Here is a 27,949-nt window from a genome sequence, read left to right as displayed (position 1 = left end):
AAAGAAAAACTGAAACACAAACTCCTGCGCAAAGTGGCAATAATAATACAACACTGGACTCATGAAGAAGAATCCTATGAGTCAATAGCAAAACACTAAGGGGGAGGAAGAAATGGGAAGAACTTGTGTGGTTAAATGTCAGAGAACAGACACCAGCTCATAAAAGACCTAAAACATACAAATTTAAGTGCACTAACCAAAAACACAGAATAGACATCCACAGTCAAAGAAGCAAAAAAATTGATACAAATACTAAGGAAGCCATACAGAAAGAGCAGAGATAAACAAATGGGAAAAGAAACAATAAAAAAATGAACAAAAATCAAAAGCAAAATGATAATAAACAGTTCATATCAATAAACAGAATGTGAATGGTTGGAATTCACTAGTAAAAAGATACAGGCTAACAGTGTGGGTGAAAAAATTCTAACCATCAATACTTTGTCTATAAGAGACCCATTTTAAAACTGAAAGACTAAAAGAAACAAAAAATAATGGGCTGCATACCTGCTCATAATTCAGAGTAAATCAGGAAATGCTATTCTTATATCCAACAAGCTAGACTTTCAACTAAAAAAGGTAATCGGGAATAAAGGTGGACACTGTGTAATTTCTAAGGAACAATTTACCAGGAAGATATAACAGCTATTAATATTTGTTCCCATAGTGATGAATACCTAATTATATAAAGCAACTAGTAACAGTTCTGAAACAATACATAAACTAAAACACAATCATTGTTGAAGACTTCAACACACCAGATCAAAACCATTTGAACAAGACAAAAAGACAAAATGCATATGATCATCTCAACAGATGCTGAAAAAGCATTTGACAAGATCCAACATCATTTATGATAAAAACTCTCCCAAAAAATGGGACCCACATAAATATTATGAAATGTCTATAGGATAGCCCCACAGCCAACATCATATTCAGTGATAAAATGTTGAAAATATTACCACTAAGATCAAGAACAAGAAAGGGATGCCCACTATCACCACTGTTACTTAACATACTTCTAGAAGTCCTAGCTGAAGAAATTAGGAAAGAAAAAGACATAAAAGGAATCCCACCCCTAGAAATAGTAAATGAATACAATAAAGGGGTAGGATACAAAATCAGTACACAAAAATCAGTGGCATTTCTATATGGAAACTATGTATCAGAAGAAAGGGAAATAAGGAATATAGTTCCATTTACAATCGTGCCAAAAAGAATGAAATCTCTGGGAATAAACTTAATGAAAGAGATGAAGGACCTATGCTATGAAAAGTATAAAACTGTTAAAGGAAATAAAAGAAGAAATGGAAAAAGGTCCTTTACACATGAGTTACAAGAATTAACATCATTGAAATGGCCATATTACCCAAAGCATTTTACAGACTTAATACCTATCAGAATACCAATGACATTTTTAAGGAAACACAATTATTAAATTTATATGGAACCACAAAAGGCCCTGAATAGCTCAAAGTCTTGAGAAAAAAGAAGAAAAATGGAGGTATCATACTTTATGACTTCAAATTATATTACACAGCAACAGTAATCCAAACCGTATAGTACTGGTCCTCCCCGGTGGCAAAGGGGGTTGAGCACAGCGCTGTGAAGCTGTCCACAGCCTCTGCAACATGGGTTCAATTCCTGACCGGCCAGGGAGATATCCACATGGCACAGCAGACCTCTCCTGTCTCACCCACTGCTCCCCTCAGCAGTGTTTTAGGTCCATCTGCCTGTTCTGCTCCCTGCTCTGTCTCTGGTGAATTCTCTTACTCTCCCGCATCTCTGGCCTATACCCCAGCTCTTGTATAAATAAAATAAATATTAAAAAGTAAAACAGTATAGTACTGGGGGAAAAAAAAAAACCAGAAATTCAGATCAATGGAATAGATTAGGAATCCCAGACATAAATCCATATAAATATGGACAGTCTTTGACAAAGTAGCCTTGGTCATACAATGGAGAAGAGTTAGCCTTTTTAACAAATAGTACTGGGGGCCTCCCGGTGGTGCAGCAGTTGAGCGCTGGGTTGTGAAGCTGTCCACAGCCTCTGCAGCGCCAGTTCGATCCCCAGCTGCTCCCCGGCCACCAGAGGAGGGTCCCACATGGCGCGCAGACCTCTCCTGCCACCTGCTGCTCCCCTCAGCAGTGTACTTTGGTCCTTCTGCCTGCTCTGCTCCCTGCTGTGGCTCTGGTGAATTCTCTCACCCTCCCGCACTTATGACTGTACCCAGTGCTTGTATAAATAATAAATAAATCTAAAAAAAAAAAAATAGTACTGGGAAAAATGGATAGCCACTTGCAAAAAAATAAAGCAAGACCCATGGTGAACATCATACACAGAAATTCAAAGTGGTTTAAAGATTTGGCCATAAGAACAGAATCTATAAAGTTCTTGAAATAAAATATAGGGGACAAAAACATAGGACATATAACACAAAGTTATATTTGGGAATACAACCCCGACAGCAAGGGAAACAAAAGCAAAAATAAACAAATGGGACTACATCAAACTTAAAAGCTGTTGTACCGCAAAAGAAACTATCACAAAAACAAAAAGGCAAGGAGGAGAAATATTTGCATACCACACATGTGACAAGGGGTTAATCTCCAACATTTACAAAGTCCTTACACAATTCAGGAACAAAGAAACTACTCACCCAATTAAAAAAAAAAAAAATGGGAAAAGGACCTCAGTAGACAGAGAAGACTTTCAGATGACCTGCAAACATGAAAAAATGGTAAACCTCACTTATTACAAAGGAAATGGAAATTAAAACCACATTGATAGACCACTTCACCCCTGTGGGAATGTCCCCTGTGAAAAAGAGGCTAATCAGCAAATGTTGGTGAGGTTGTGGTGAAAAAGTATCTCTCATCTGCTGTTGGTGAGAATGCAAGCTGGTCCAGCCACTGTGGGAAAGGGCATGGAGATTTCTGAAGAAAATAAAATTGGAAATTCCATATAATCCAGAAATACCTGTATTAGGTATTTATCCAAATAATATGAAAACTAATTATTGAAGCTAGAATGTAGCAGAGGTGTGAAAGATCTACTAATGTTAAGCTGTCAGCTCTTTCCACGATATAATGTGATGTCTTCATTTTGAGTGTCATTTGAAAACATATTTTCAAATTGCTTCCAAATTTGGTGAAATATAACCATAGTACAATACTCTGAGTTAGAGTAAAAATTTGATTGACCTTATACATTGGAGCAGAAAATGCATTCAGTAAAAAAATTTCATTTTTCTCCACATTCTTACCAACATTTTTTATTGTTCTTTTCGATGTAAGCCATTCTCACAGGTGTGATGCCTTGTTGTGGTTTTGATTTGCATTTATCCAATAATGATTGATGATAAACATTTTTTTCTTATGCCTATTGGCCATCTGTATGTCCTCGCTCAAAAAATATCTATTCAGCTATCTATAGAATCAGAATATCCATTTTTTAAACTGGGTTTATTGCTGTTGAGTTGCCTGAGTTTGGATACCTTGGATATTAACTATTGGGTGTATGATGTGCAAATATCTTCTCCCATTCATGAAATTCTTATTAGGTAAGAATTTAGATAAGTATTTCTGATCTTTTTTTTTTTAAGATTTATTTATTTATTTATACAAGCACTGGGTACAGTCAGAAGTGCAGGAGGGTGAAAGAATTCACCAGAGCCAGAGCTGGGAGCAGAACAGGCAGACTGAATGAAGTACACTGCTGAGGGGAGCAGCGGTCGCAGTAGGAGAGGTCTGTGCACCATATGGGCCCCTTGATGGCGGCTGGGGATTGAACTGGTGCTGCAGAGGCGGCAGGCAGCTTTGCAGCCCAGTGCTCAACTGCTGTGCCACTGGGGATGCCTAGTATTTCTGATCTTAATAAGAAAAACCTTCAGTTTTTCTCTGTTGAGTATGATATTAGCTGTGGGTTTGTAGAATATGGTCTTTATTATCTTGAGTTATGTTCCTTCTATTTCTGTTTTATTAAGAGTTCTTATTATAAATAGGCACTGATCTTGTCAAATGCTTTCTCTATATCTGTTGATATGGTCATACATTTTTGTTCTTCCATTTGTTGATAAGGTGTTATAGCACATTAATTGTTTTGCATATATTGAACCATACCTGCATCCCTAGAATAAATCCCTTTTATCATATTTTGATGTTTTCGTTTTAGAAATAAGCATTTCCTTTAGCCACTAGAACTTAAATTAAGGTTACATCACATAAAGGAGAATTTCGGGTGGGGAGATATAGTCCACTGAATAACTTTTTTTCTGCTCTCCCTGATCTTTTTTTTTTTTTGTCCTTTTCCATATGAGGAGTATAGTTGCAATATTGAAAGAGTACCAGAATTTGCAGAATTTGCAGTGCTTATTGCCAGAGTAAACAAAGCATAAGCCACTGAATTGGGTAGGCAGTCACTCTGGTGGATAGGAAGAGCACTGGTTTTGAAATGGGCTATGTACATTCAAATCCTGAGTCCTAACTTTACTATGACCTTGAGGATATTACTCGACTTTTCTATTTAGTTTTGCTATTTGTAAAAGCTGCATATAAAGTATATATTTCATAACGGATTATATCAAATCTTAACATAAAGCACTTAGAATATAACTGGGCCCATAGAAACATTCAGTAAGGTTCATTGTTATCCTTGATTTTATTATTACATCTGTTACTGCTCTGATATTCTCCTGCTCACTCAATACCCCCAAAACCATTTTAGCTGTTACCATCTACGAAGAAACAATCCTAGAAAGACAGTGTTGGGTGCTATGTTGGGTCTTTGTAGTTTAGTTCATGGAGGCTTCTAGCAGAGCGTTGGCCATTCTCTACTTAGCAACATCCTTCACTGTCATGGTTGTGCCATGTTCTGAGTCTCTGGGGTCTCAGAGAGCCTGGTCACTGACTCTGCTTTCCCCTTCAGTATGGAATGCTCCTTTACCAGAACTACAGAATCCCCCAGCAGCGGAAAGCCCTGCTCTCTCACTTCTCAACTCCAGTGGTAAGTAAAGCTATGAGCTTCAAAAGTTAAATTCCTTTTTAGCTGCTGCATCAGCACATGCTGTGGATGTCCCATTTCAAACAAGATCACCATGAGGAGCTCCGTAGAGAGCACGTACATTTCAGAGAAGTCAGTGACATACCATTTCCATGAAGGATTTTGCCGTCTCTCCAGTGTGACTGCTGGCAGAAAATTCTCCTGCCTTCTATCTCCCCATGCATCCTTCATGGTGGTTAGGTAGATGGCTCCATTTATGTGCTCAGAAGCCACCAACAATAACTGTCAGTTCTACTGCAAAGCTGCCTTCCCCACCTTTGACTTTTGTATCTTTCAACTATGGGATCCATGGGTACTTTATGCTAGAGTACTTCACTGGTGAGAATTTAGAGATTATAATGACTCTTCTTGTCTTCTCATGAAAAATTTTACTTCCCAAAGGTATAGAAACACTTCCTCCTCTCAAAAATAAGATCTTAAAGATCCTTTACTGTTCTTTCCTACAACTTGTCATGCTAACCACAGAATCTCAATATTTCCCTGAACTGAGCTACTAAGAGAAGGAACAGGCTGCTGGTGAGAACTGGACTCACCTTAACAATCCTGTTTCTGATGTTTTGCTCAGGTTAGGTACCATGTGAAGTATTACAGGATTTATATCCTCTTGGTCCTGGTGGCCTCAGCCCTATGAATATTACAAGAGGATTGAAAGTTTCTTGTTCTCCTTAAGTGAAAGCCATTTTTAACTGAAGGGCTCTTCAGGCACTGAATTTCCAATTGAACCTTAGAGAGTTGGGAGGTGTGGGGAGGGACAGTCTAGTCCCCTTTCCAGGCCATCTTTATAATTGTTTCATGCAGGATTCCCCTTTGTGCTGCTGTGTCTTATTCCCCTGCATTTAAAAAACATGTGGCCTTTTCTTTTCAGCGCAGTGTCTCGGAGAACTCCCTTGTGGCAATGGATTTTTCTGGGCAAACAGGACGAGTGATTGAGAATCCAGCTGAAGCTCAGAGCGCAGCCCTGGAGGAAGGACATGCCTGGAGGGTAAGCCATGCCCTGGTCACACAGGAACAGGCATCCTCCCAGGTAGCATCCATAACCCTCAGATAAATGGCTGTGTCTTTTAGGGTGACATCTGAACTCTCGACTAGAGGAAGCAGTTGGCATCGTAGGTTCCTCCTAGTTCCTAGTACCCCTGAGTTCCGTGGGGGGAAGCAGGAGTGGCCTACTCTGACCTCTTGGCTCTCACACAGAACTGTTCCTGCTGATGAGCGGGCTGTGGCCATCTGTGAAGCCTATGGCGCCCTGCCTGATGAGGCCAAGTCAGAGGCATTCACATCATGGCTCAACCATGGATGAGCTTGTGGCCTTGAACTCTCTATCTCTGACTCTCAATGGAGAGAGTCTTAATCTCCCAATGGATGAATATCACTCAAATTTCCAGTTGTTCTGAGATTTAGAGACAGTGTACCAAACAAGAATCCACAGCTATAAATTGGAAATGTGTTCCCTGTGTTTCAGGTTTAGAATGACCCACCTGAATTCATTGAAAATCTCATGTTCTTCTTGAATTTATCAGATATTTCATTGTGTATCTTCTATGTGAGGAGCAAGAGCCTCCTCTTCAATCATGGGGATCATTCAAAATGCACATTTGTTTTTAACCCTTTTAACCCTTATGAGTTTATATGACCCATAAGTTTTTTGACATGTGTGGTCAGAGGCTAAGGTGACTTTTGTCCCCAAGGTCAGGGCCCTATCATAGGAAGTCTCCCATCCCGGCCTCCCACCCAAAACTATGTGTATGTTGACTTGTAGGTTGTGTCATTCTGTCTGTAGTGCTAACGCTGGGATTTCTTTTGCAGAAGCGAAGCACACGGATGAATATCCTAGGTAGCCAAAGTCCCCTCTACCCTTCAACCCTAAGTACAGGTAAATATGCATGTTAGCCACATATCTTTGTACATATGGAACATAAAAATGGTGTCCAGCCCTCACTGAGCTTCACAAAGTTGCTGGGCCCAGAGTGTACCATGAGAGGTACAGCTGTGGGAGTTAGGACCCCATGCTGATGACAAGTTATCTGTGATTTGGGGGAGCTGCTCTGCAACAGGGACCAAGATGCCACCCTCCTTCTCTCTCCTGCAGTGATTCACAAGACACAGCACTGGTTCCATGGCAGGATCTCCAGGGAGGAGTCTCACCGGATCATTAAGCAGCAGGGGCTGGTAGACGGGTAAGAAGCACACCAGAAAAGCTGTTGTCTGCTAACGCTTTTGTGTGCTAGGCTTTATCTGTTTCATTTCTTGGTGCTTCTAGTGTGGGAGATTGTCCTTATAAACCCCATCTGAAAGAAGAGGAAATCTCAGAGATGCCGATTTGTACAGGCTGGCATAGCTAGCAAGCATTCCACCTCTGTCCACACTATAATCATCCTCTGCCTCTTTGACAAGATTCAAACTGCTGAGGAACACAAGACAAGCTAGTTATTTTCAATTAATAAGATAGTGGGGAAAATGGAAAACAATACATATTTTTGCTTGTAGCTTTTGATTTATGCATTATATCACTTGGCTTTTGCTACAAATAACCCCAAACTTTAGTGGGTTAAAATAACAAAGCTGTATCATTTCTCGCTTGGAATTGCTTGAGTGGCTCTTCTTACTTGCACCATCTCAGTAACACTGACTAGGAGCACTTCCCTCATAAGTCTGGTGACCTTGGCCTTGGTGAAAGGGTAACTGGGCATGTTTCCAGAAGGCTAGCCTGATGTAGTCATTTTAGGACATCGTGGAGTCCCTGGAGTAGGAGAGGTCAGTCCCAGGGCTGAAGCACATCTACAGTCTCTCTTGCATTACATTTACTAAGTTCCCATTGACCAAAGCAGATGCCACTGACATAGCTCAGCTCAGCATCACTGCGGGAGGGGAGGGGCAGCGCAGGGTGCATATGTTGGACAGGCTGGATGGATTGGTGTAGCTACTGCAGCCTCATGGCCCTCAGCTTGAGTCCTCTCATCTCCAGGCTCCCCACTTGGGTACCCTCTGGTTTTCCTCCCTGATGGACTCAGTCAAATGTCCTGAACATGGGACTGGTCCATTTCCTTGTCTGAGTGGCCCCACACTGGATCTGCTGAAAAACAGCTCCTTGGAAGCTGCTAAACTAAAACTCTGTTTTGTTTTATTATGGAAATTTTTCAAATTTACATCAGAGAAGTATAATGAACCCCCTTTTACTCATTACCCAAGTTCAGCCATTTTCTAATCTTTTTTCTATTTCCCACATTTTCACCCCTTCCTCCTCCTTTCCCTCTCCTTCCCTGCTTTTATTTCTTTCCCTTCCTCCCTCACTCCCTCCCTTCTTCCTTCTTTTTTCCATTTGTTTCCTGCCTTCTGGACTATTTTAACAATTTTTTTTTTAAAGATTTATTTATTTATACAAGCACTGGGTACAGTCAGAAGCGCAGGAGGGTGAGAGAATTCACCAGAGCCAGAGCGGGGAACAGAACAGGCAGACTGGTGAAGCACACTGCTGAGGGGAGCAGCGGGCACAGCAGGAGAGGTCTGCACGCCATGTAGGACCCTCACCTGTGCCCGGGGATTGAACCGGCACTGCAGAGGCTGTGGGCAGCTTCGCAGCCCAGCACTCAACCACTGCACCACAGGGCCGGCCCACCTTCTGGACTATTTTGAAGGAAATATCAGACTTCCTAAATTTTTAACTGTAAATATATTTTAGTGTGTATCTCTGGAAAAACAAGGACTCTTCAACAGACATCCTTTTTGAATCAGAATCTTGATAGGGGATGAGAATTTGCATATTTATCTACCAATCAGAATTAGAGAACTAGCTAATTAAACTATTATGTTCTTAATTCCAGAAACTTCATATTTTCCTTCTTTTGTATTCACGTCATTTTCAGTCAGAATTTTAGGCAGACAGTTTTATTGAGGAATAAATTCCAAATTGTAGGGCTGTTAATGGAACAATTACCCACACAACTAGAATATCATTATTATACTTAACAAAATAAGAATTCCTTATTATCATCTAAAATCTAATTCATGTTCCAGTTCCCAATTGCTGCAAAAACAAACAAGCAACAAAAAAAAAGTCCTTTAAATTTTGTTAGTTTTAATCAGAATCCATAAGTTGCCTTGGGTTGATAAACCTCATAAGTCTCTCTGAATATAATAGTCTCCCCAGCCAGTCCATTTTTCTTTTCTCTTATCTTTTGTTTGTTGAAGAAATAGGTCATTTACTTATCGCCAATCTGTGGTTGCTTTTCATCTCTGTCTCCATTATTTCCTGTAAAAGAAACCTGATTAGATTCAGGTTCATTTGTGGAGGTGGGATGGTGGGGCGGGGGGAGGGTCTTCAACAATATTACTGCCTTGCTTCCAGAGTTAGGTGCATGAGGTCTAATTGTGACCTGCTTTGTGATCTGCAGATTGGGAAGCGGTTTGCATGTGGTTGGCCCAGCCTCCCTAACAGAGTTTCCATCCCCACCCTTGGACTGGTTGGGCAGCTTTGCTAAATGGACTCACATTCTGTATTTCACTAGGGGTTACAGAAATATTTTCTAATTCTATTATTCTGCCATCATTTAGCTAAAATTCTGTCCCTTCTCATTCGATTTCCTATAAAGGTGCGAAATGCTTGATATTTCCCTTTTATTAATCAATTTTCAGAAAAATGACATGGTGTTTGTTCTGCCATCTTTTACTAATGGCAAGTTAGATGTTTGGTAAACGTACTATTCTTGATACTCAGTCTGCCTCTTATTGGTCACCGGGCCCTCTTTCAAGAGGCTCCTGTGTTCTCTGGACCCAACACTAATAGTGTTTAATTCCAGTTGTGACAAGATGCATCAGCTCAGTGACATATTCTCTTGAGAGCTCTTGTTCTCCCTAGTAGAATGTGTAGCTTGTACATCATCTGTAAGTCTTTTCCATCAGCAATGCCTGGACATGTACTTTTTTAAACTGAAAAATAAATTGTGTTCACTAAAATTGAAGATTACAGGGATTTTACTTTTTAAATTTTATTGTATCTCTTTTAATCTGAAAATCTAATGACCTCGTCTTAATTATTTTACATCACTAAATACTCATTTGCTTTATCCCACATACATCTTGAAATTACTAATATTTCTTCAGTAAGACTACTGAGTTCACATTCCTCGCAGTCCTCTTAATCCTTAAGGTACATCTCGGACACATCAGGTTAAAATAATTGTTTTCTGTGGTTCTAATACCAAACTACTATATAACCATGTTCAATTGTTTCAGTTTGTTTTTTTATTTTTGTGAAGAGATTTAATTTATTGTCTCTTTGGGTTAATGCTGCTTTTTAAATTTTGTAAAACATTTTCATAGTTCCAAAGTAAAAACTATGAAGCAAAGCACTTTGTTGACTGTACTTTGCCCCAAAGTGAGTTAACCATTTTATCAGTGTTTGTTTATACTATCAGTGTTTCTCTTTTAAAATATAAGCCAAGTATATTTGTTTTCCTGTTCTATCCCTACTTAAAGGGGGTTATATGTTGGGTCACAACTTTGGGAGTTTCCTGATGAAATCTGGAACTATCCCCTGTAGTATCAGGGTAAAACTAAAGAAAGAGGCAGGCCACTCTAGGCCATTGGTAGGTGGCAGGTTTAATAAGCAAGAAAATTTATACAGAGGCTTATCTTGCATGGGCACACGACAAACAGATCCAGTCAGAATCTTAAGAATGTATATGGTGGCCTTAACAAGGCTTAGTCATATGCACCATCCATATGGTCTCAATACCACATTAGTGTTTCAAGGTTGTGTCCTAGGGGCACCTTCTGAAAGCTGGCAAGGCAAGCAGAATTCTCAACCCGAGGACAGTGAAGCAGGGAGCTGTTTGAATGCCTGTGTCCAGCTGGTGGGTCAGCTGGCGGTCATGTCCTCTCAGTGACCCACTCCCGCTGCTGCTGTCCCGAGGGCTGCTCCACAGGAGGGTGTGGTTGCCTCCTCTCCTGTCCACTGCATCCAGGCACCATTATTGTAAGTTTTTGCCCATGTATCTTTGCTGGTATATCCTTAGAAATGGTATTGTCAAATATAAGGGCAAAGGCTTATCTAATGTAATATAATATAATATTGACTATTTCCCCTTGTTAGGGCACTCACTACATAATGACCCCAGAAATGTGTGACTTGGCCCTTGTTTTGCCATGTTCCAGGTAACAATTCTACTACCTCTTCAAGTTCAGAGGGAAATTGTAGTTTACATTCCTATGAAGGGGGCTGAGCCTTTCCATGTCTAAGGACCACTTATATTTCTTTTTGCAACTCTCAGACGTTTTGCCTAATGTTCTGTTGTGTTTTTTTTTTTTTTTTAAGATTTATTTATTTTTATACAAAAGCTGGGGTACAGGCCAGAGGTGCGGAGGGTGGGAGGATTCACCAGAGACAGAGTGGGGAACAGAACAGGCAGACTGATGAAACAAACTGCTGAGGGGAGCAGTGGACACAACAGGCGAGGTCTGCGGCACCATGTGGGATTCTCACCTGCTGGGATTGAACCCGCACTGCCAAGGCTGCGGACAGCTTCACAGCACTGTGTTCAACCCGCTGTGCCACCCGGGAGGCCCTGTTCTGTTTGTTTATTTTTTAAAGATTTATTTGTGCATACAAGAGCTGGAGTACAAGCCAAAGGTATGGGGGGGTGAGAGGATTCACCAGAGACAGAGTGGGGAGCAGAATAGGCAGAATAACCAAAGTACACTGCTGAGGGGAGCAGCGGGCGAGTCAGGAGAGGTCTGCTGCGCCATGTGGGTTGCTCCCTGGCCAGCTGGGGATCGAACTTGTGCTGCAGAGGCTGCGGACAGCTTCATAGGTTGCGTCTTAACTGGTTGCACCACCAGAGAGGCCCTGTTCTGTTATTTTAAGTTGTAAACATTTTCCCAGTTTTCCATGGCTTATAGTTTTTTTGGCTTATACAAAATTTTGTAATACGAAATTCATGTTGTCATGTGTATTTTCATTTGTGTCCCATATCCTTTGGGATTTTTGATTCATAGTCATTTAAGTTTTCCCCACTCTTAAATCGTAAAGGTGCTTATTTGTGTTACCTCTGTAACTTGTATTGTTTCTTCCTCTCTTCCTTTTTTTTCTTTTCTGTTTGTTTGCTCAATTTTGTTTTTTTAGAACTCAGTTACATATTTGGTGTACTATGTAAAAATGGATCTCATTTTTCATTTTACTTTTCCCAATGTGGCTATGTAATTGTTCTCTCCACATCTTTGACATGCTACCTTTGTCATAGAATAGTCACTTTTTCACTTTAGGAAGGCCTCCTTTCCCATCTCTAAGAAAGTATATTTCCTCTCTATAAAGTTTCCAGCAAGTCAGACATTTAAAATTTCTTTCAATGACACTGTTTGTGTTTAGGGGTTTGTGTGTGTTTTCCAGGGCTTCATTATCCTTTCAAGTCTTGAGCCTTACCAGAAGGAAATCCTAGAATCTTTCAGTAGTGTCACAACCCCACGTTGCCTGGTTCTAAAGAAGCCAGACTGGCTCACCCTCCAGGTGACATCCCACTGCCTGAAAAACCAGGGTTTCAGCAGAGGTGTCACTCAGTGCCTTGGCCGCTGCTGTTTCTCCCAGGACCCAGAGCAGTGAGGATGGCACTGCCTCCCTGAGGAGCCACCTGTCAGCATGGGAGGGCTATGGGGAATGAAGTATGTGTGAAAGTTTCCCTGGTGATTGATTCTGTGAGAAGGTCCAATCCATTTGTTTTGAGGGGGGCTTTCCTGTGATGGGGGCTGTGAATGTGGATGAACACAGTATGTTTACTGAATTGTGTATGATTCCTTTTTTAAAACCATATTTGTCTTTCAGCTTGTGCTAGAGTAGAACCCCAGGTGACACAGTTCCCATCTTTTCAGACTTGGTGAGGATGTGAGGGTTTCCACCTTACACAACCCAGCCCTCCTGATGCTGTCCACCTTGTTTACAGCAGGAGCTTCTTTCTGGGGTCTTACTTGTCTCTAATGTTGTAATTTTCAATCCTGATGTTAGGCTGCCAGGGCTATGGCAAAAACAAAAATAAAGATGATGAGACCAATTCAGGTGTCACCATAATGATGCCATATCTTCTACTAATTCCTGTATTTAGGCAGGAAATGTGTTAGAAAACAAGGAAAATTAGATAATCAATTTGTAATCTTTATCGATCCCTACAGAGGAAATGAAGGGAAGCCAATTTAGAGGGAAACAACAAAAAGAAAACAACTTTGAAAGACAATGTGAGAATGACAGATGGTATAAAACAGTACAGGATTCCTGGAACTGTGCTCTCAGGTTATATTTGGAGGGGTCCCTCTGTCAGAGAGTCAGCAACCTGGAGTAAGTAGGGACGTATTTTTGAAGTCCCTAGTATCTAGGCTGCCCACAGTGCAGGTCACCTTGTACGCATGTGTGTGTGTCTGTGTGTGTGTCTGCAAGTGTGTGCAGAGATATATGTGTACATGCACTCACAACCAGCTTGTCCTGTTAGGGACTCCTGCCAGTTTCCTTTCCCTCTTGCTCCCCACAGCCCATTCTAGAACCTGGAGAAGAATCATCTCAAGGGGCAAATACAGCTCTGTCATCCCCCTTTGCTAAAAAATCCCCTGTGGTTTTTTTTGTGGCTCCATCTCCAGCCCCTGCTATACTTACACTCAGAGATCTGGTCCCAGCAGCCCTCTGACATTCCTTCCTGACCTCTGTGCCTTTCGTGAGTTGTGTCTGGGCCTCTGTCCACGTCCATTAACCTTCCACTGGTAGGCAGGAAAGTCAGAACTTGAGTTCTCTGAAAGTTTCTCTTCCCCTGGACAGAGAGAAGGGTGCTGTTCTGGCACTAACACGACATCACCAAATGAGCCCTAACAGTGCTCCTGAGCATGGAGGAAGCATCTACAGACAGCCCTGACTTACAGTGGTTCAACTTAAAATTTTTCAACTTTACAGTGGTGCAGAAGCAATACACATTCCATAGAAATGGTTTTCCTGGTTTTGAATTTTGATCTTTTCCATGCTAGTGACATGCAGTGCTGTCCTCTTTTGTGATGCTGGACGATAGCACCGAGCTGCAGGGGCATGAGGGGAAAGCACCTGTACTGTACAGTGGGCTGTGTTGCCAGCTTTTTTTTGGATATTGTTTTGTGTTTCAGTCTCTTGTCATGTCTACAAAATGCCTATTTGTCTGCGATAATAAACACTTTCATATAAAAAGGGCTTGGGCTAGATGACTTGCTCTACAATGGGTGATGTAAGTGTTCTGAGTGTGCTGAAGCTATGATTAGGTTAGGTGTGTTAAATGTTTTTTTGACTTAAGATATTTTTGACTTGTGATGGGTTTAAGTAACCCCAACTTCCTCATAAGTTGAGGAAGATCTGTGCAGATATACTCAAAGTGAAACCATTAGCCCCATCTTTCCTGCTATACGGCTTCTCCATTGAGTCTGTTGGCTGTGTGACCTTGGGGCATTTACTTCTCTGTGCCCGCTTCCCCACTGTAAGACAGGTGGATAGCAAAGGTCATTGTGAGGCACCTCAACTCAGACTGGGTAGTTATTCTGATTGCTGTCAGTCTCGGGCATAGGCTCTTTGCTCTTTCATGAGTCAACTTGTGAACCTCTGAGCACTGCCCCTGCACTTGACTTCAGTCCTTAATGAGGGTGAGTACTTACCTGGCCTGCTGCTCTCCTTTCTGTGTTATGTTCTTGGTTTATCAGCCTGTACGGGACACTCAGGCTCCATGGGCCTCATCTCTTTCTCAGAACCAGAATCTCTGCAATGTGCTGGTTGTGTGTGTTGTCACCTTGTGCTATGGTGGATTGCCTGCTAGGGTCTGTTGGCCACTCCCCCACCCCGTCTCCTAGACAGGTAGATGGCCAAGCCAAGGCTGAGAAAGCAAATTGCCCCCACTCATGACTCTAATTAAGTGCCAAATCCGGGGATCTTGCTACTCCTAAGCCATACCCTTTTCATCCCATATGCCTCTCCATATTAGAAGTCATTTCAGGTAGACACCCTTTAGGCAATACCCAAACCTCTGGGGTAACCTTTGGATTCCCCAAGGCCATAGCCATACTCCCAAGAGAGAGTAGATGTAGCAATGAGAGGCAGATGTAGCAATGTCACTGGTCCTATTACCTGCAGTTTCCTCTCTGCAGAATGAAACAGCAGGGAGATAAATAAGGTAACAGGTAACATGAGAAAGAGACACTCACAACTTTTCCCTCTAGGAAAAGGAGTTCTGCCAACTCCTGGGGTTTTACTGGTAATTATAGCTTATTTGCAATGAAACAACATTGCTGAGAAAAAGATTTTTGAGGCGAATGAGGAACCTGGTGAAGAAGCTCTGCTCAGGAGACAGGCAGGACCGCCTCACCTGTCTCTCTGCATTGACAGCACATCCCGTGCAGCTGTGGTTCCTCACCCTGCAAGTCCTCGCTGGTGGCTATCTTCCTAGTGTACCCTGAAGAAGCTGCATCCTTGAAATGCTGTCATAAAGGGGTCATGTATGATTGGCAGACTTTACTAGAGCCCCTTGGAGAGCCAGTATGATTATTCATGTTGCAAAGGCTCTGAGAAGTCCTCCAGTAAAAAAATCACCATGATTATTCACATTATAATGACTCTTAGAAAACCTGAGCAAAATTAAACTTCTTTACCTTCCTAACACAGTATTTTCCAATGTTATTTTGTTGCTTTTCATATTAACATTGTAATTTAGAAATTGGTGATTTAGCTGGTTACTATAATTTGGTTCCTAACCCCTTTTAATTATGTTTCCTCTCAGGCCATTTTTCCTTTATGACTTGAATCAGGAACTGAGATTTTTTTCTCTTCCATTCTGGTGTACACCTGTCTGTCTTATCAGCTAAATCAGTAAAAAAAATGGTGTAAGAATAATATAATGAACTCCTGAATACATTTATCTCCTTTCTTTCTCCCTTCCTCCCTCCTTCTCCCTCTCCCACTTAGCCATTTGGGAATAAGTTGTGACATGATACCCTTTAACCCTAATTATTTTAGCTTAAAATTTCTAACAAGGACTTTTCTTACATAACCACAGCACTGTTATAAAAGTTAGGAAATTAAGATGAATGCATTTCCATCATCTAATATATACATTTATTCAGTTTTTACCAATGGTCTTAATTCCATCCTTTATTCAAAAGAAAAAATCTTTAATCCTATGTAGTCTCTATGCCAGCATGTTTCTGTAGTCTTCCTGTCTCTCAACAACACTTATTTTCAGTAGAGGCCAGGCACTGTGGAGTGTGCCTTGTTTGGGCAAGTCTTTTTACTCGTGCTTCAGTTGAGGTTATGAGCTTTTTTTTTTTTTTAAGATTTATTTATTTATGCATACAAGAACTGGGGTACAGGCCAGAAGTGCAGGGGATGAGAGGATTCACCAGAGACAGAGTGGGAACATAATGGGCAGACTGAAATACACTGCTGAGGGGAGCAGCGGGCGAGTCAGGAGAGGTCTGCTGTGCCATGTGGGTAACTCCCTGGATGGCCAGGGATCTAACTAGTGCTGCATAGGCTGCGGACAGCTTTACAGTGAAATGGTAACCTCTTTCACCACCAGGAAGGCCCCTCAGGTTATGGGTTTTTGACAGTAGCATCCAGAAGTGATGTTGAGAGGTCACATCTTCTCTGGAAGTATTGAATACCTGGTAAAGGAGGTCTATAACAGGTTTCTCTATTATAGTGTTACTATTTTTCCCATAGTAATTAAATATTAGGCAGAAAGTTCTAAGATGATGAAAATGTTGTTTCTCATCCAACTTTCATCTGCTGATCTATTGGCATCCTTTGAAGATCTTACAAATGGGAATCTGTGGTGATTGCCAAATGGTGATTTTCTAATTCATCTTTCTTTTCTCTATTAATTTAGCTGGAATTCTACCCTAAGAGCATCTTCTCTTCCTTATTATCTCATTTTTCTTCCATAACACCAATATAGATTTAAAGCATTCCCATTTTGGCTGAACTGCCTTCAGGGTCATCATTCTTTGAATCAGCCAAATCCCTACAGAGGCTTAACTGTTCTCAGTGGAAATGATGTTCACTAACCATAGTCTGGGTACAAGGGGAAGCTGCCACCACAGGTCACACTGAATCATCTGTCTTTAATCCTGTCTTAGCAGACGGAGCAGGGGTGTGTGTGTATGTGTGTGCAAATATACATATATTAAATCTGGATTTTAAAACTAATAATCAGTTGATTATTTTTCATTCTTCAGACTTTTTCTCCTCCGTGATAGTCAGAGTAATCCAAAGGCATTTGTCCTCACACTCTGTCATCATCAGAAGATTAAAAACTTCCAGATTTTACCTGTAAGTATTGACAGACTCATATGTTTGTTTTTTCTTGTTTCAGTCATTAATACAATTTTCAGGTTACAAATTAGCAAGGCTGACAGTTCCAAGTTCACAGGTGAGATACCTTGAGCCTTTATTTTTTTATTTTTTTTAAGATTTATTTACTTATTTGTTTGTTTGTTTGTTTGTGCAAGCACTGGATATAGTCAGAAGCCGGGAGGGTGAGAGAATTCACCAGAGTCAGAGCAGGGAGCAGAACAGGCAGAAGGACCGAAGTACACTGCTGAGGGGAGCAGCGGGCGGCAGGAGAGGTCTGCGCGCCATGTGGGACTCTCCTCTGGTTGCCGGGGAGCAGCCAGGCTTTGAACCGGCGCTGCAGCAGCTGCGGGCAGCTTTGCAACCCAACGCTCAACCTTGAGGCCCCCTTGAGCCTTTATTGAGGGGATTGTTCTTTTAAAACTGAGAACAATGTTTCCCTAGAAATAATATTGAAAATGGTAGTATTTTGTTGAGCCCTACCCACTCACCTGTCTGACTCATAGTTGCAAGTGACATGGCACCTGATGGGAAAAAACAAGGTTCAATAAAGGGTCAATACTGCGGGCTGTGAGCCCAGGAGCTGGTGGCCAGGAGTGCAGGTAGTACACGAAGGCAGGTATACAGAGTCCACTGTTGCAACTTTATTCCTGGCTGTTATGAAGAGGCTTTTTTTTTTTTTTAAAGATTTATTTATTTTTATACAAGAACCGGGGTACAGGCCAGATGCAGGGAGGGTGAGAGGATTTACCAGAGACAGAGCAGGGAACAGAACAGGCAGACTGATGAAATACACTGCTGAGGGAAGCAGCAGGCGAGACAGGAGAGGTCTGCTTCACCATGTGGGCACCACCGCAGCCGGTAGGGATTGAACCTGCACTGCAGAGGCTGTGGACAGCTCACAGTGTGGCGCTAAACTGCTTGCGCCACCAGGGAGGCCCTAAAAAGGCATTTTTACAAAGTACTATTGTATTATCAAATGTAATTAACTCTCTCTTTAATGTACTGTAGCTCACATCCTAGTTCATGATTTGGGTATAGTGTGGGAGATGGTTGTCTGTCCCTCCAAGATTTTACAGTTTTGTTGGGAATAAGATACACAAAATTAATATCAAATGTTTTTTTTTTTTTTATTTTATAGAGGCATGTTTTATTTATTTATTTGTTTGTTTGTTTGTTTATACATGCACTGGGTACAGTCAGAAGTCCGGGAGGGTGAGAGAATTCACCAGGCCAGAGCGGGGAGCAGAGCAGGCAGAAGGACCGAAGTACACTGCTGAGGGGAGCAGCGGGCGGCAGGAGAGGTCTGCGCGCCATGTGGGACCCTCCTCCAGTGGCCGGGGAGCAGCCGGGGATCGAACCGGCGCCGCAGAGGCCGCGGGCAGCTTCGCAGCCCAGCGCTCAACCACTGCGCCACCGGGGAGGCCCCAGTATCAAATGTTTTATATTCCTTTAACCTCCAATTCCATAGATTAGTAATAACTTTCATGAACTATTTCCTGACAAACCTTAACCCAGGAAGTATTGCCAGATATTTTCCTCACTGAGATTCATTCTGTCCATTTACAAAATGAAGCTCTGTGTGTTTTGATGTAACCTGATGTCATCTGTTTCATGTGATTGAACCTTTTTTGAGTGCACAAGAGTCCATCTCAGGAATGGTGCAGCAACAACAGATGGAGATGGTGGAGGGCAGTCTTGCTCAATTGGGGTGAAGCAGGCTGCTAAGCACTGTGTGTTAGGCAGCAGCTTCCTGCTGTGTCCCATGGCCCTCACCAACAGCTCTAAGGGCTTACTGTGGACTGCACCAGACAACATAGCCTGATTTGAAGTCAGGATTCCCAGAGTCCATAAAACATTGTATGTAAACTAGAAATTGTTATTCAAGGAAAAGTCCTTCATTCACAACCCTTTTTGTTTTCTGCATTGCCTATTGACACCACTGTTACCATTCTCTTACCCTAATGAAAAAGCATTTTATGGTAGGTAGAGTATGTAATCCCATTCTCCCCAAATCATCCCCAGTCCTAGGAGTACCCTAGAGACTATAACTTGAGACTTAAAAAAAAATTGCAGCCACAGTGCCTGAAAACTGGCCATGGTAGGTGCCGTAGCTCCAAAAGTTTTTAGAATTAAGAAGAAATTTTACGTTTATTAGTTAAAAACGGTTTAAAACTACTTTCTCTGGTAACAGCACAATATGAGTTTCCTGTTCTAATCTGTATTGCAGTCATTGAACTTAAAATTCATTGAGTTAAAATAGCTGATAGGAATACATTTCTTTCTGGAGATGATGTGGAATATTTTCATTTTAATACAGATAGGTACCAATTATTCCAGAACCTGGGATAATTGCTTTACCTACATTATCTAATACTTTAAGTAATCCAATCCAGCATTTGATTCATAATGGAGCAGAGTGCACTTTGGGACCTGAAGAGGAGGTTGCCCACGATCCTACAACCAGTACTCAGGGCGGTATCCCCTTCTAATTTTTTTTTTAAAGATTTATTAATTTATTTATTTATACAAGCACAGGGTACAGTCAGAAGTACAGGAGTGTGAGAGAATTCACCAGAGCCAGAGCGGGGAACATAACAGGCACACTGATGAAATACACTGCTGGGGTGAGCAGCAGGCGCGGCAGGAGAGGTCTGTCGCGGCATGTGGGATCCTCTCCCAGCAGCCGGGGATAGAACTGGCGCTGCAGAGGCTGCGGGGCAGCTTCTTAGCCCAGCACTCAACCGCTGCGCCACTGGGGAGGCCCTGTATACTCTTTCTTGGGGTGTGCTGTGTGCATAGATACTCATAGTGCCTCTGGTCACCCTCAGCCTCACCAACTGGGTGAGCTATGAGGTGAGCTCTTTCCCAAAGCACCTTAGCAGTAAGGGGACCAGCTATGCCAGGCAGACCACAGTAATTTGGCAGTGCCCAGCACAAACACACCATTCCCCATCTTTTACCTTGCCCCAGCCCCATGTCTTCTGTCTCACACTGCTGACTTTCCATGTCTCCCTTAGGAACCAATTCATTGTTAGCAGGCAGAACTAATATTGACCATGCACCCTGTTTTACCCCCTGAGATATGACCTCTAACTTGGCAAATGTTCTTGTGTCTCTCTAGTGTGAGGATGATGGGCAGATATTCTTCAGCCTTGATGACGGGAACACCAAATTCTCTGACCTGATACAGCTTGTTGACTTTTACCAGCTAAACAAAGGAATCCTGCCTTGCAAACTCAAGCACCACTGCATCCGAGTGGCCTTATGATCTCAAATTTACTCTTGACTAAAGACTAGAGGAAGTTGACACTGGAATGAAGTAGAGGTCTGTGCATTGGTTAAGAACATACATCTTCTCTGCACTTTGGGATTTGGAGGAGCAAGATGGGTTCAGTTGGTGCCAATCATTCAAGATTGACTAGTTTGTTGGACTTGACGATTTGCTACTGCAGCTCCAGGAGGATCGCTCCTTCCGCACTAGCCGAATCAGAGAGGGCATGACAGAGCAAGTGCAAATTTGAGAATAAACTGGAATGACCGTCTTGACTGGGCCACATAGGAACAAGAACAGGAGAGAAAGCATTGGAAATGAACTCTTGCCCTGGAATAATCTTGACAATTAAAACTGATATGTTTACTTTTTTGTATTGATTACTTTTTTGCACTCCTTTTTTTTTCAAAATTGTATTCAGCCTACATTTGGGGGTGGGGGTGTGGCTTTTCAGTGCATAGAAAACATAAAGACAGTTGGATTGGGCAGCTTCAGGGTCCCCATGTATTTCCAGATTATGGTCTCCACTTTCTGAAGGTTACCAGAGGTGGATTCAGTTCCCAAATAACAAAGCACCCCCAGTCCTTCCCAGTATACTTGAAGAGTTTCTTTTAAAATAAAAGGTGTCACCTGTGGTAGGCATTTGGCATGTCTTGTGGACTCATCGGGCTACCACAGTCTGTCGATCACTTTTCTATGCACAAATGTCCTGTACTCTTGGTGTTAGTATATCTAGTCTTCCACAGTTCAGGAGACTTGATTTCTTTGGAAAACTCATTGTCCTGTAACATGGCAGGGCTGAGTTACCTCACTCCAACTTAATGCAGGCCAGCCTTCTTGAGACACACCTGGTGCCTGCTTTCTGCCAACAGTTATGCCACATTGCCCACCTGGGGGTACTTTTAGCCTAGTTCTGGAATGATCACTGCCTTACCCCCTGCAGTAGTGTGAGTCCATTCGTGGCTGTTTTCCCTCAGGGGACTAAAAAATCTAAAAAGAAAATGGTACCTGGTTGGTTGGCTTCTTTTCATGTCCCCCACGTTTCTATGGTGATAAAGATAGAAGTATTGAAAAGGGCACATCTGTAGCCCTGTATTAAAAGGTCTTTGCTTGATGATCTCTGTCCTGCTGAAAACCTCCATTAGCCAGTGGATGAGACAGCTAGAGGCTCCTCCTCTGTTGGCTTATGATCATAAGTACCTCACAGCAGTGTGGACATTGAAAAGTTTTATCAACACATCACTGCTTCCCACTCCAGGAATTAAGTCAGATGGGAACTTGAGTTGTTGCCCCAATCCCTTCCTGTCCCTTATCTGAGTTATCAGGTGTGAGAGGGGCCTTGTCTTTACCTATGATCTCTGCAAAGCAGAAAGGACTCCCTTGACAAACAGCAGACTGCTGTGGTAAGAAATTATTTCCTTTCCTGAGATCACAGTTGTCACATTTGGCCCTCACAGAGGTGTGTTAACCACTGGATTGTCTAAATTCCCATGGACTGTAGTGCTCCCCAAGGAACATACACGTAGTTTAGGACAGTCATAACAGGCTTCAGTCACGTATCTGCTGTAAGTCTATGGTATAGCAACACTGTATTTTAGTTTACAGACCACACTAGCTTTCCATGAAATGTCTACTTTTACAAATGAAGAATTTTTTATAAAATGTGTTTTTAACCATAAATGCTCATTCATTCTTCCTCTCATAGCTAGTTAATCTTTGAAACCATTGACCATTAGGTCATTCTCAAGTTCAAGCCTGGCAATGTGCTTCACTGAACTTCACTTTAGGGACTGACACTTTAGTAGACACAGCTATACCTTTTTTCTCTTCACTGGTTGGAAGCAAAACCTTGAACAAAACAAAACAAAACAAAAAAAAAAACCTGAATTTTTTTTTTTCTGTTTACACAGACCAGTCTCCAAAAGTGAGATGAGACTCTTGTGTCCTCTCTGACAGCTAGTATTGCAGTATTTCATATTTATAAATATGCTTTTTTATTTAAAAAGAGAAAAGCTTTACTCTGACTCACAGTTTTTTTATGTAGCTGGTTCAATATAGTCTTTTGTACCTTCCAGCTGAAGTGAATTGTTGGAGCTTATAAACTTCCCACAGCCCCCACAGCCACGCTTATGCAGGGCTGCGGGGCATTCTACCCCAAAACAGCCGGTCCCTCCCGGGTGCAGGCATCAGCCCAGCCAACCAGGGGCTGAAGGACATTGGGCTTTTATTTTTGTATTTAAATGACATGAATGTAAATGGGACAGCTCAGGGTCGTTTTGGAGCCTGTTGACTTTTTATTTCTGCCTGTGATTTTCTTTTCTAAGTAAAACCTCCACATAGCAGTCTGGTTAAGTTGAGAAGGAAAATGCCAAAATCTTTGGGTATTAGAGTTTAATAGGTGAGCTCTGTTACCTTAGGTGTTAGAATTCCAGAACTTTTTTTTCCATTTGCTAAATCTTGAACAAATATGTGCCTCAGTCCAGATGTTTTTGTCTTCTCTTTTCTGCACTTAACACCCGGCAGTTTGAGCAGGCAGCGCTCAACCAGGGGCGAGGCTGATAATGTCAGTGCAGCTGCAGTGCCCATGTAAACGTTTGCAGGGAATGCAGGGGAGTGTTAATGTCAGAGACAAAAACCTTTATTCCATGTGCTTTGCTTTATTGTGTACATACCTCTTTGACTCTTGTACTTAATTGTAAACTTCCAAGTATTTTTGTACAAATAAGGGAATGATGTTCTGTTTCTTGTAATTAGAAATAAACATGAATACAGTGTTCTTCATTTTCTAGTGCTTATACTGTCTGTTTATATATTTTAAAATACTCTGGTAAAAACCATTAAAAACCTTTGGAAGTGATTTGGAATATTAGCAATGTGCTTCTTTCCACTGGTTATAAACTAAAAAGGAGCTGCTGTGTGATGCCTGAACTTGCTGGCTCCGCCGTTTCTCATTCCAGTGGCTTATGCTGGACAGCCGACTGTGTCGTTGGGACTGGGGCAGCCTCAGCCATCCTCTTCTCCCTGCACCTCCAGCACCAGAATCACAAGCCTCAGTGTTTCAAATGGTCAGATCATCATTCAGGGTAACATCTCAAGAAAGTTATAAAAGTTCTCATTTGGAAATCCAGTGCATTTTTTTCCATTGCGATGGTACAATTAAAGTGACAATGAGGAGAGTGTTATAGTCAAACGAAATTGGAAGGAAACTTAAGAAAATAGATGTCCTGTGTCTGTTTCCCAGAACTACACCTGGGGACCCTGATGTACCATTTACCTACTTGGGCCTGCCTCACCTCCAGCTCCATCCCGGGCAGAGAGTATGAGTATATTGTCACAAGTCAGCTTTGCAGACCAACAGAAGTACACCTCTGGTATTTTGTTTCCTGTCACTTATTTTTAGATTCTGAAACCTTGGTTTCTGGTAGTTCATTTCTCTGAGGCAGGCCACCCTTCAATGAAGAACAGTAATAAGAATTGACAATGGTCTCATCCTCACGGATGGTATTCGTGTACAGTGTTCATGGTGGTGCTGGAGTGTGGTCAGGGCTGTGAGTGCCCATGTCATAGCTGAGGAGAATCAGCTGTATGGAAAGGGGGCGGGGGGATGTAGGGGAAATGGCCACAGGCTGCTCTGGGGCATTGACAGGAGCAAAAGGAGACTGGAGCATGTGAGGGTTTTGGTGGCATGTATACCGTAACAAGGCAGGACCTACTGCTTCCATCATTCTAGAGCCCGGGGTAGGGAATGAACGAAGGGATCAGGGTCTAAAATGTACTTGGATTCCAACAACCCTCCTCCCCCAAGAAGATGACACAGTCACATAGACAAGCTTGGCACTAAAAGAAAGCACAGTGCAACTTTAAATTTGACCTCGCTGCCTAGATCACATTTTTAATTTGTTTTAAAGCATATTACACGTGATTCGTTTAAATCGCAAGGCTACATTTTCATTATGATGATTACACTAGCTTGTTAAATGTAAAAAGTAAAATATGTTACAACTTTGGTTTTAGAATTAAGAGCAAACTCATATAGGCCTCCCTGGTGGCACAGCAGGTTGAGTGCAGTGCTGTGAAGCTGTCCACAGCCTCTGCAGCGCCAGTTGGATTCCCAGCCGGCCAGGGAGACACCCACATGGCACAGCAGACCTCTCCTGTCTCGCCGCTGCTCCCCTCAGCAGTGTATCTCAGTAGATCTGCCTGTTTGTTTCCCACTCTGTCTCTGGTGAATCCTCTCACCCTCCTGCGCCTCTGGCCTGTACCCCAGTCCTTGTATAAAAATAAGTCTTTTTTAAAAAATGAGCAGGGCCTCCCCTGGTGGCGCAGTGGTTGAACGCTGGGCTGTGAAGCTGCCTGCAGCCTCTGCAGCGCCAGTTCGATCCCCGGCTGTCAGCTAGGGTCCCACATGGCGCTCAGACCTCTCCTGCCGCGCCCACTGTTCCCCTCAGCAGTGTACTTTGTCAGTCTGCCTGTACTGTTCCCCGCTCTGGCTCTGGTGAATTCTCCCACTCTCCCACGCTTCTGACTGTACCCAGTGCTTGCATAAATAAATAAATAAGTAAGTAAGTAAGTAAGTAAGTAAATAAATAAATAAATAAATCTTAAAAAAAATAAAAAATGAGCAAAGGATTTAAAAAAAAAAGTAAACTAATAGCACCTTCTCAGTTACACGTTAATAAAAATGGAAGGAAACATTAAAATCCATCTTTGGCAAAGTTAGGCTCCATTAGTCATCTCCATTAGTCATAGTACATGTGATAGACAATTTTTCACTGAGGCGGGAAGACCAAGCCTGGGCAAGAAAATGCTGACAGAAGACAACTGTCACTGTAGATCTCAGCAAGTCCAGCAGAGGGCACTCCAAGACACACAGCACTCCCAAAAGGGGGGAGGGAGGGGAGCAGGGGGAGTCAATGATCCTTATAGGGAACAGTGAGAATTGTCACAGGGTTGATGAGGGATTGGTGTCATTCATTTTCCCCTCAGATTTGCTGTGCACTTTCCCTCTGTAGATATAGAAAAGTCTTATCTGATGTCTGTAAATATTTCTTAAATTCTAAATATATTTTTCCATGATTGCAGGTCTGTTTTTTTAAAGACAGAAATTCTGTGTGTGTTTGATCCCTTTGATACGTGTTTCATAACCTTTACTTTGTGCCCTTCCAACTCTCATTTCCACTGGACTCTACGTCACCATTCAACCCTGTCCTCCAGGTCACTGAAGGTGTTTCAGTAGGATTAGTTCTCTGTGCTACATCCAATATGGACTTCAGTCCTAGAAAATTTTCATTTTTCTCTTCCTTTTATCTTCACATCCATGTGGTTTTCCTTGCATATATTGCACATAAGGAGCTCTTGCATTTCTTCTTTGAGATATTGTGAAACAATTGCTTATTTTTTTTAAGTTCATGGTATTACGTTTGGTTGCAATTTAATCTATTCCATGGCAATATTTTTCTAGTGAGTGCTCTTTACTGCCATTCACTTTTTCCTAATATCTCCCATTTTATATGGGGGATCTTTATAGAAGATTGGTACTGTTTCTTTGAAGGAGATGGATTCTTCTTGTGTAGTCATTTATAATAAGTTTGTGTGGGGAAGAAGACATGTGCTGTGTGATGCTAGCTGGACAAAATTAATTTGTGAATTCCAAGACTGACAACTAAGCTACAAAGATTGAGTGTGTAACGCCTCTCCCTGCTTGTGACCACACCTACCTGCACATTCATTCTTATGTACCTTCCAGACATATCTCCCAAACTGATATCATATTACTATCCAATTCAACAAGGTTTTTTCCCTTGGTTGTTCTGTTGAAAATTCTCACAGTGTCATTTTGGATAAATGACATCTCCACATAGGTGACACCTCTGCCTCATCCCACAGGTAAGACATAGTAACTTCATGTTTGCTAAGACAAAATGCCACTATCCGCCATCTTTGTTTTGCTTTGATCCACTTTGCTAGGTAATTATCACTGAAGGGCAGTGATTTTGCATCATATACATATAAAACCCAGCTGTGCTTAGCTACCTTCTCCACAGCATTCCTAAAAGATGCTTCCCAGTTTGATACCAACCTACTGAAAAAGCAAATTTCCTTGAGTGAGCCCAAAAGGAAATACATTTTCCTATTTAGATATAGAAACTTTATATATTCCCAAATTTGTCACTATTACTCCTGGCTTGAGTGTAGCTCAGAATCTAAACACAGTGTGTTTTCACATCAACCCCTAAATGTAAGTAGACTTCATTATTTTCCTGAAGAAAGGACCACCTCTTTTCCTAGTAAGAAAGAGCTGTGCAGGAATTTCTTGGGAGGCACTTCTATCATTGAAAACAGGGATCATTTTGATACTTTTACAGAATTCAAAACCAACCTCGACAAAGAACGCTAGTATTTCTGAGTTAAATGGGCCATCATGATGAGAACACATGTAATTTGATGGAGGGGGTTTGCAATTACTTTATTTCTTGTTTTGTGCAAAAAGCAAAATGGTACTAATATTTTGTGATTGTACTATTTCAAATTTATGTAAAATACAATTGCACTGAATTTTGCTTTCTGAGAGGATTAATGTATTTTCTAGAGTCATTCTGAAAATAGGTGGTTTTCTACTTCACTGTTGACTCTGTAGCTGAGTTCTGACTCCACAGGCTGTGTATCAAGTTGCTTTCTCTTCCCCATGATGCAGTATTTTTGGCCTTATCTCCAGGGGTTCTGATACAGTAGCTTGGGTGGGGAATAGAAATGTGCCTTTGTACCAGCCCCCACATGATTAAGTGCAGCTCCCACCTGGAAAGAGAATTCTAGAGGCTGTCCAGATAATTCAGCTTGTGCTTTTTGCCTAGTCTTAGCAGCATGACACAGTGAAACCTGTCAAAGGGTGCATTTGGGTCACAGCAACGGATTTCCTCATCCATTCATCAGCCACCTGTAGGACTTTGAAACTATACCTCTCCAGGCCCTTCTCCAGGCCAAAGGATTTAAAAATATCTGACCTGACACTATAAGTATTTGCTCCCCATGCAGGACTCATGGACAAGGTGGTCTCCTACTGACCTTGAGCTCCCATAATTTATAGTGAATGCATAAGCTGCATTTTCATCTACTCCCACCCCCCAAGCCATCAGGGACATTTAGCTTCTAAATGTACTGGTATTGGGGGTTTGAGGTAGGAAGTGCTGAGGATTAAATTAAAAAATGCTCAAAGAAGCCCCTGAGTGCAAACCAAAGAACACAGAGATGGCACAACCAGGAAGGGGGCTAACAGCCCTGGTAGGAC

General features: G+C 41.9%; 1 protein-coding gene across 7 annotated transcripts in view; it reads left to right on the top strand.

Annotated features, from left to right (window-relative positions):
• The window catches only part of GRB10 (growth factor receptor bound protein 10), a 196,909-nt gene extending 175,879 nt beyond the window's left edge, over window positions 1-21,030 (top strand). For all 7 annotated transcript variants that reach the window (XM_054695876.1, XM_037493465.2, XM_054695874.1 and 4 more), the window contains 6 exons: window positions 4,928-5,005; window positions 5,928-6,044; window positions 6,866-6,932; window positions 7,149-7,236; window positions 17,276-17,369; window positions 20,515-21,030. In XM_054695876.1, coding sequence (XP_054551851.1) covers window positions 4,928-5,005; window positions 5,928-6,044; window positions 6,866-6,932; window positions 7,149-7,236; window positions 17,276-17,369; window positions 20,515-20,661 — 591 coding nt within the window. In that variant the 3' untranslated portion in view covers window positions 20,662-21,030. The remainder of the gene's footprint in view (window positions 1-4,927; window positions 5,006-5,927; window positions 6,045-6,865; window positions 6,933-7,148; window positions 7,237-17,275; window positions 17,370-20,514) is intronic.
• The last annotated feature ends 6,919 nt before the right edge of the window (window positions 21,031-27,949 follow it).

This window comes from Talpa occidentalis, unplaced genomic scaffold (genome assembly GCF_014898055.3).
Source record: "Talpa occidentalis isolate TD23 unplaced genomic scaffold, MPIMG_talOcc4v2.1 talOcc4.10, whole genome shotgun sequence".
Taxonomy (NCBI): domain Eukaryota; kingdom Metazoa; phylum Chordata; class Mammalia; order Eulipotyphla; family Talpidae; genus Talpa; species Talpa occidentalis.
This window is presented reverse-complemented; position numbering and strand designations above follow the sequence as displayed.